The sequence below is a fragment of the Barbus barbus genome, assembly GCF_936440315.1.
Source record: "Barbus barbus genome assembly, chromosome: 10".
Taxonomy (NCBI): domain Eukaryota; kingdom Metazoa; phylum Chordata; class Actinopteri; order Cypriniformes; family Cyprinidae; genus Barbus; species Barbus barbus.
In genome coordinates, this window is record NC_136738.1 from 3986507 (window position 1) to 3996147 (window position 9641).

At 35.0% G+C, this 9641-nt stretch overlaps 1 protein-coding gene across 1 annotated transcript; it reads left to right on the forward strand.

The window, feature by feature from the left end:
* Nucleotides 1-373: 373 nt before the first annotated feature.
* LOC306875929 (Golgi pH regulator) lies at nt 374-8540 on the forward strand. The gene is made up of 14 exons (XM_079426749.1): nt 374-588; nt 909-968; nt 1053-1156; nt 1240-1346; nt 1660-1761; nt 2420-2540; nt 2638-2718; nt 3632-3741; nt 4259-4347; nt 4492-4584; nt 4681-4776; nt 5815-5904; nt 6141-6206; nt 7616-8540. The coding sequence occupies exons 1-14, from the start codon at nt 547-549 to the stop codon at nt 7820-7822; spliced, it is 1368 nt and encodes a 455-aa protein (XP_079282875.1). The 5' UTR covers nt 374-546; the 3' UTR covers nt 7823-8540.
* Nucleotides 8541-9641: the final 1101 nt, after the last annotated feature.

The window sequence follows — 9641 nt, forward strand, 5'->3', positions numbered from 1 at the left end:
GATTTAGCCAAGACTCCCATGTTCTCTGTTCCATATGTGCTTCAGTCTGATGAGACTTTCCATCTTAATAGTGAAACCCCCAGCCCCTGGCCTCAGTCACACACCATGGCTCTCTCTCTCTCTCTGTTGTTTTTTCTGTCTCTCTTAGTAAAATAGCAACTTTGCACTGGCAAAGCATAAGTAAATAAATAAATAATTACACATGTATTATTATTATTATTATTAATGCTACTACCACTACTACTACTACTACTACTAATAAAAAACATCTCGAAAAAAAAAAAAAAAAACTCTTTTCTGTGGATCTTTAATCATGTTTTGAGGTGGTGTCGCACTCTAGCGGTCGAATTATGAGCCAGCTGATGATGACATTATTACTGTGCGCCGGAAAACCTTTTCACCCTTGTCATGACGTCAGCAGCTTGACAGCTCAGTCGGACAGTTGTTCTGTTCAATATTTGTTTCTTCTGGATTAACAGAGCATTTTTAACATAATGAGCTGAGGGCGCGTTTCTCATTTTCTGTATATGAACTCCATGCTACATCATGTCGTTCTTCGTAGATTCAGTGATTATGTTCACTTCTCAGGTAAGTCTTATCTCTCTTTTATTAATAAATGTATATTAGCATAAACAAAGCGAACACAAATACTTCATTCACTGTACAATAAACAACACGTTACCAAGGTTAAATGCTATGAATAATAAAACAACAATTAAGTAACTTAAAAGGTGTGTGTCTGACTGTGTCTTTGTTTATAACATGCCTAATTATAATAATAATAATTTGACAATATTATTTAAAATAGTTAATATAGTTGTTTCAGTAGTTTAAAGGTATGTTATGGACCATGTTTATGTGTTTCACACGCTTGGAGGATGTGTTAAACACTGATTTTGTTTCCACAGGTGCTGTTTTTTGGCTTTGGGTGGCTGTTTTTCATGAGGCAGTTGTTTAAAGATTATGAGGTATTGTGCATAAGAGTGTAGATTCAGACCAGTAGTGTTGACTTTCTGTATTTATAATACAGGTGTGTCTCAATTCCTCCTCAGGTTCGACAGTATGTTGTGCAGGTGGTCTTTTCCGTCACGTTTGCCTTTTCTTGCACTATGTTTGAGCTCATTATCTTTGAGATCCTCGGTGTGTTAAGCAGCACGTAAGTATTCGTGAGTTACATTGATCAAATCAATGATGATAACTGTACATCAGATGCTCACATGCTGTTTGTTTTCTAAACAGGTCCAGATATTTCCACTGGAAACTGAATTTGTATGTAATATTACTGGTTCTGATATTTGTGGTGCCTTTCTACATTGGCTACTTTGTGGTCAGTAATATACGATTATGTAAGTAGATTTTGTTCTCTTTGTATTCTGTAGCTTTTCCATTTGTTTGTTTGAAGGAGTAGTTCTCCCAAAAATGGACGTTTGCTAAAAATGCTCTCACCCTCAGGCCAACCAAGATGTAGATGTGTTTTTCATTTGAACAGATTTTAAGAAATTTAGCATTACATCATTTGCTCAGCAGTCGAGCCTCTGCAGTGAATGGGTGCCGTCAGAACGAGTACATTTTCAGCAAATATTAAATTTTTTGGTGAATTGTTCCTTTAAATTTGTCAAACTTTGCTTATGCACCCTAACCTTTTTTGCTCGTTTACAGTGCAGAGACAAAGGTTGCTTTTTTCATGTGTGGTCTGGTTCACATTCATGTATTTCTTCTGGAAACTGGGCGATCCTTTCCCTATACTTAGTCCAAAACATGGTAGGCACTGTCAACGTCAAACTTTTCTATATTTGTATTTATGAATGTAACATAATATTTAGCAAGAAAAAAAACAAAGGCAAATATTTGACTGCTATATGAAAATTTTGTAGATTTTCAGAACAATCATTTTTTATATGTGACCCTGGAGGACAAAACCAGTCTGAAGTCGCTGGGGTATATTTGTAGCAATAGCCAAAAATACATTGTATGGGTCAAAATGATCCATTTTTCTTTTATGCCAAAAATCATTAGGATATTAAGTAAAGATCATGTTCCATGAAGATATTTTGTAAATTTCCTACCGTAAATATATCAAAACTTAATTTTTGATTAGTCATATGTATTGCTAAGAACTTAATTTGGATGACTTTAAAGGTGTTTTCTCAATATTTGATTTTTTTTTCACCCTCAGATTCCAGATTTTCAAATAGTTGTATCTCAGCCAAATATTGTCCTATCCTAACCATACATCAATGGAAAGCCTATTTATTCAGCTTTCAGATGATGTATGAATGGACCCTTATGACTGGTTTTGTGGTCCTGGGTCACATATTTGGAATAATGTGCACCAATGATTCAAGCACATTACGACAAGAAATGTGCATTAAGAAAGTAAATATATTACAAATAATAATGTATCTTCTTGTTTTCTCAGGTATTCTGTCCATAGAGCAGCTGATCAGTCGTGTGGGGGTCATTGGGGTCACACTGATGGCTCTGCTGTCTGGCTTTGGTGCTGTGAACTGCCCTTATACATACATGTCATATTTCCTGAGGTATATGTGCTCTTAGACACATAAAATAACAGAGAATAGCCTGTTGTATTGTGTTTATATTTTATATGTAAGATGTTTGTTTGGTTTGTTTGCTCAGAAATGTGACAGACAGTGATATCCTGGCCCTGGAAAGAAGGCTTCTTCAGACTATGGACATGATTGTCAGTAAAAAGAAAAGGTAAGCAGTATATATAAGTAGGAATCCAATCAGACAGGGGAAACATATTCGCAACATAACAATAATATTTATTTATTTGTTTGTTTGACACAGAGACTCAAAATACTAATTGCATTTTTAAATAATGCACTAGTAACTAGCATAAACATTATTTTGTTCATTTTAAAAATAAAATATAAGATTTACAGAAATAAATTGCTCTATATGTACTGTTCAAATGATCCTATTTTTGATAGAAGTCAAGGCTGCATTTATTTGATTATAATAATACAGTAACATAATTAATACTGTGAAATATTATTACAATTTCAAATAACTGTTTTCTCTATTAATACATTTCAAAAATGTTATTTATTCCTGTGATGGTAAAGATGAATTTTCAGCAGCCATTACTGTAGTCTTCATTAGCTATGTTTCCATCCACCTATGTTAATGCGCATTTTGGAATATTGCATAAAAAAAACGCTGAATGGAAACGCCAAGATGCGCATAAATTCAAAAAATGCACATTTGAATAGGATAAATTTTTTATCTGATAAGAAAAAATGCGCATTAACTACAATGGAAACACATTTACTGAATAAATTCCCCCATGCGCATCGAAAAAGTCATGTGACTTTGCGTTATGAGACGAGATAACTTGACTAACTAGCGGACCGATCTCGTTCACAGCATCTATAATTGTTACGTTCGTTCTAAAATGTCTGAGGAAAGTCTGTCATCGAAGTATTTCTGTATAATTACTGTCTTACATGACTGCGTTCCCAAACAGAAGCATTCTCCTCCGAATGTAATGACCGCATTTATTGTGTTTCGTCTGCTCACTGTGAGGTGCAAATAATTTGTCATATATGAAAATTATTATATTAAGTGGCTTCTCCTATATTCTTAGTGATATTTAGTCTCTTTGTAGGATTGCCATGACAAGAAGGCAGATGTACCAGCGTGGAGAGGAGCAGAATAAACAGACGGGATTCTGGGGGATGATCAAGAGTGTGACCTCCTCACCATCAGGCAGTGAGAGTATCCTTAATGAGCCACTTCATCTGAGGCAGCAGGCTGATAGTACAGGTCCTGAGTTAGTCATTCAGTCTCATTTAGAAGAAACCTACTGAGGTCAAATTTCATCACCATTGTGCCCTAAGTGTGTGAACAAAGCACTTAACTCCTGTTCTCTCCTGGATGACTGCTACAGCAGTTTAATTTAAAGCAGTAGCTAATGGGGAGTAAATAATGTGTGTGTGTGAGGATGTGCATGTTAAGTAGACTGGTTAACCTGCTGGCTAAAAACAATGCTTCTCAATTGGTTATGGTTCAGAACCTAGATTTTACAATGCATCTACAAAAACAAATAATAATTTTCATAAAGTCAGACATTGAAATGTGATAATTTTGGCTATAACTGCATATGCATATGCAGTCTGGATTGTATTTTCTTTTAGTAAGGCTAAGAGCACTATTTTCTGCGGGGTTGTCATGCACTAGTTTAGGACCACAGCCTCCTCTCCACGATGTTTGTTTCTTAACCTTGGCACTGCAGACCTTTCTCTGATCCAGCAGGAAGTGGATGCTCTGGAGGAGCTCAGTAGACAGCTTTTCCTGGAGACCGTGGACCTGCAAGCCACCAAGGTATTTAACAAAATTAAAAATAGTTTTATCCAGTAATCACAGTATAGTCATGGAAATTCTTTGGTCAAAATGTGTTAATCCTTTGAATATGAATAAAAGTACACTTTAAAACTCTGTTATGATTTTATGTCTCTGTATCCCAAGGAACGGATAGAATACTCAAAAACATTTCAGGGGAAATACTTCAACTTCTTAGGGTATTTCTTCTCCATCTACTGTGTGTGGAAAATATTCATGGTAAGAATTGTTTTTTCTAACTTAGTTTGGCATGTATTATAGACCATTGTAAGATTGTGTCTTAATCAGTGAAATAATGTAATGTATTCTTCTTAGGCCACGATAAACATAGTGTTTGACCGTGTGGGGAAGACTGACCCCGTGACGAGAGGAATCGAGATCACAGTCAACTATCTCGGCATTCAGTTTGATGTATGTTATCGTCAGCTTACACTGCTCTATATATTTTGGCTAGCTAAATCTCTTTTAAGCTTCCCTATTAGACTTTTTGAAGACTCCTTATTTATTCTTTCTCTTATTTGATTCAACTTTTGTTACTCATTAGTGAGTATTAATGGTGTAATTCACTATTATTCAAATCAAAACATTTGGGGTCAGTAAGTTTTTTTTTTTTTCTTAGTTGTTTTTGAAGTTATAAAGAAGTCACTTATACTCACCCAGTCTCAATTCACAAAAATATAGTAAAAACAGTAATCTTAACAATTGAAAAAAGAACACTTTTCTCTTTAAATATACATATTTCTTGTTATAATCAATGATAGTTTTTTATTCATATTCTTGATGAACAGAAAGTTCAAACAGCAATTATTAGAAATAGAAATGTTTCTTTTGATCAATTTAATGCATCCTTGCTGATAAAAAAAAAAAAAAGCTGTTGACCCCAAACCTTCGAACAATAGTGCATGTTATGTTTTTTGCTGATAAAACCCCTTTACATTTTAAATGTCTCTTTAGCTCATGGGTAAGTCTTCCTTCTTGTGTTTCTATGCCCCCTATTGGCCAATATATAAAACTCTAGACAAATCAGATGTTAGCACTGCTTTGTCACAGCAGGACAAATTATCATAGCAGTTGTTTGTTTACTTATTTAATGATAGTATTTTTTTTATGATTACATTTGTAAGTCCACACTTGTGTACATAATTGTGGTGTATCCACTCTAATAGACTTTATACTCCTGATTGCGGTTGTATATACATGCTGTGATTGTGTGTGCTGTGTCAGCTGACATTTATTGCTTTGGTTGGCAGTTAATTGTTCTCCAGCTTGTTAAATGACGGTTTAATCTTTTCCCATGAGGAGGTAATGATTCATCCTCTTAAATATGTAATCTGTGTCTGACTTCACTCTTGCTCTCTACTGATAAGTGCAAATGCTGCTCATCCCTTTCTAATGGATAAAGCCTTGCAATTTATGTGCAGAAAAACTTAAACCTTTGTTTTCCCACAGGTCAAGTTCTGGTCTCAGCACATTTCCTTTATCCTGGTGGGAATCATCATAGTCACGTCCATACGAGGCCTTTTAATCACACTCACCAAGGTAATGAAGGATGAACATGTTTTTTTTCTCATTCAGTCTTATCACTTAAGGGGAAACGCTCATATATTACTGTGCGTGTGCGTAGGCTTGTTGGTTCAGCCGGTGTAGAGGGAGGAGATTATTTTCTTGAGCAACTGCAACATGGTCTTGCTCGAATTTAGTTTCTGAGAAGCATTAATGATGTTTAAAGCTCATGAAAAACAGTTTTGGTTAATCTCTTTACATTTTGTTCACAGTTTTTCTGTGCCATCTCCAGCAACAAGTCCTCCAATGTCATTGTGCTCGTCTTGGCTCAGATCATGGTGAGACATAAAAAACCCCCCAAAAAACTGTACTATTAGTTTTGTTAAAATGATAGTCCACCCAAAAATGAAAATTCTGTAATTACTCACCCTCATCTTGTTCTAAAACTGAAAGACCTTCGTTCATGTTCTGAACACAAGCTAAGATATTTTTTATGAGATCCGGGAGCTTTCTGGCTCTGCATAGACAACAAGAGTGCTACCACGTTCAAGACATAGAAAGGTAGTAAGGACATCATTAAAATAGTCCATGTGACATCTGTGGTTCAACCTTAATTTTACAAAGCTATGAGAATACTTTTTGTGTGCAAAGAAACCAGAAATAACAACTTTATTCAATAAATTTATATGACTATTTTAACAATGTCCTTACCACCTTTCTGGGCCTTAAACGCGGTAGTACCCTTGCTGTCTATGGAGGGTCATAGAGCTCACGGATTTCATAAAAAATATCTTAGTTTGTGTTCCGAACACGAGCAATGCTCTTACAAGTTTGGATTAATATAAAGTAATTAATAAAATCATTTTCATTTTTGGGTGAACTATCCCTTTAATTTTAAGACATACATACATCAGCAAACGTTTGATGTATGTATGGTTTCTTAATTTTTTTTATTGATTATGATATACAAATAATTATTAATAAGGGTTTTTGAATAAAGTATATTTGAAGCCTTATAATGTTGCGAACTATTTCTATTTCTAATAAATATTGTTCTTTTTATTCATCAAAGAAAGCTGAAAAATGTATCACAGTTCCCACAAAAAATATTTAGTACAACATTTTTAACATTAATAATGATAACAAAAAAATGTTTATTGAGCATATTTGAATGATTTCTGAAGGACACTGAAGCCTGGAGTAATGATGCGGAAAATTCAGCTTTGCATCACAGGAGATTTTAACAATGATTTACAATATTACAGTTTTTACTGTGTTTCTTTATCAAAAAATGTACACTTGGTGTGCATAAGAGACTTTCTAAAATGTAAAAACTACTGACCCCAGACTTTCGAACAGTAGCGTAAAAACAGTTTAGTGTTTTTTTCCCCCAGCAGAAATAATGGATAATTTAAAAACTTTTAAAAACCTGCTCTCTCTCTCTATATATTGGAAATCAGTTGCCTCATGAATTATATGACATAGACAGAAATACAGGAATCATAAAGAAACTTTTCGGTTCCGATTCTGAATTCACTTCACATTATGAGTTCCAGACCTATTAAATGTTATGTTAAAATGTTATATCGTTTGGTTCCAGTATTGTTTCAAAAAGTGATGGTGATTTTGAAAAATAACTGTTTTTGATTCCTGATCCCACTAATATTTTGAAAATCCTCCTCGTATACAAAATGACGTGACATCTCTGTCTCTCTCTCTCCCACACTCTCTGCTGTCTGTTTTGTAGGGCATGTATTTTGTGTCGTCTGTGCTCCTGATGAGGATGAGCATGCCTTTAGAGTACCGCACCATAGTGACGGAGGTACTGGGAGAACTGCAGTTTAACTTCTACCACCGCTGGTTTGACGTGATCTTCCTGGTCAGTGCTCTCTCCAGCATCCTCTTCCTCTACCTGGCCCATAAACAGGCACCTGAGAAGCACATGAACCTGTGACCTCATCAGAGAGAGGACTAAAGTGTCTTTCTTTTGCCTCTCCTTTTAGAAGGACTTTTACGCCTCTGCCCCATAATGAGCATTATTGGGTCTGTATTTCCTGAATCAGGAGGGGCCCAGAAACAGTTTATTTGACTTTGGGTTAAAAAAAATGCTGATTTGCTGTATCATTTAAATACTTATATTAATAGAGTGGACAAAATCGTATACAATGTGGGTGTAATTTTTTCCCCCATACCAGGTGTTATTATGTTTACCACGGTAGGTGAACAAAATTAAATGTTCTCACTAGTTTGTTTACCATGAAATCAGTTACATCTTGTTTTGAGCCATCTTTTATCATTTATCATTAATATAGTCATCAGATCTATATCTCAGCAACACCCAGTGATGTTACTGTGGACTGTTGGACTCTTGTTTTTCTTTCAGACCGGTTAATCGTTACTATCATTCTATGTCTCATTAAGAACTGTAATGATTCACAAGTGGATTCTGTATTGAGTGAGTCGTAATTTTCTGCTGAAATCACATCAACTAGAAAGGGGTTAAGAATATATGTACATTTGGCTTTAAATATTTAGTTTTTTTTGGTGTTAGACAGATGGGTGCCGTTAAGCTACTGAAAAGGCAATGTCTATGTGCCAGTGATGTAACTGTCTTGGATTTCTGTTCAAATACAGGAAGCTCAGATTTCCATTAAAAGGCTTTTTCAAACATTTCCACAGCTTCTTATTGGTACATTCAGTAGATCGATGCTGAAAAAGTTTTACAAGGAATAAGTTGTGTTTATGGATATGCTATTAGCATATTGGTGTTTGGTGATGTGAAGAGCAACAATTAAGAAATTAAACATTTATTATGCTTTACCAGTGGAGAGGATAGGAGAATTAGTATATATATGGCCGAAGAACAAGGAAAAAGCTAAAGACAGAAAAAACTGACAAAAATGAACAAGAGCTTTGGTATGGTACACAAAGGTGGGAATATTTGATGATGAGTTGTTATGCACAAGTTGCTTCTTTTTTTGTTGGACAGGTAAGAGAATGTATCATTGTAGAGACTGCTCTCTAACACTCACTAGTATCAATGTCATTTACATAAAACGAGTGTTATAACATTTTGTTTTATACATGCAGTATATAGGTGTATAAATTGTGTATGAACTTTCATAATTATTTGACATGCACTGTTTGTATGAAGGTGGCTGATCTCCTGGAGGTATTACTACAGCCTGATCTCAGCATATGTAAATATATAAAAACAAGTACAAATGTTGACGAAAATGTAGATTTGACTGACATGAACCACTTTTTTCATGAAGGTGTCTGATCAGCATTGACATTGTCCTGTTGAGGGTACAAAAATGTTCATTAAGTGTTCCATAGACAGTACATGAAAGCATGTCGCTTTTACTATGAGGTATCAACATGAAGGGTCTGTGAACTGAAAAGTGTATGAGATTGAAGTATGTATTGAAATAATACAAATATCAAACAGAGAAATCTAGAAAACATGATCGCTTGGTTAATGAGTATTTTATAGATTAAATCTTAATGCAATGCTTGTGCAATTTTGGAATATACCAAGGCACAGCTTCTGAATAAATCTGAAAATAAATGAAAATTGTAGTTCTTTCATGACATCGCTCGGAGGGTTTAGCTAATGTATTTGGTCTTGGTGGAATAGATCTGCTTGGCTGCTGCTGCTGATGCTGCAGAAGAGCAAGTACAGAGACTTGCTACTGCCAATACATCCACAACATGGTACTGTGAGCATGTAAGAAATATTGCTGCTGCACATATAATATATGAATAACCCC

Bases quoted from the DNA above. Each gene is read 5' to 3' on its own strand.
- LOC306875929 (XM_079426749.1), top strand. From the start codon at position 547: ATGTCGTTCTTCGTAGATTCAGTGATTATGTTCACTTCTCAG. The intron at 589-908 runs GTAAGTCTTATC...TTGTTTCCACAG, and splicing joins TGATTATGTTCACTTCTCAG to GTGCTGTTTTTTGGCTTTGG. The intron at 4,348-4,491 runs GTATTTAACAAA...CTGTATCCCAAG, and splicing joins TGGACCTGCAAGCCACCAAG to GAACGGATAGAATACTCAAA.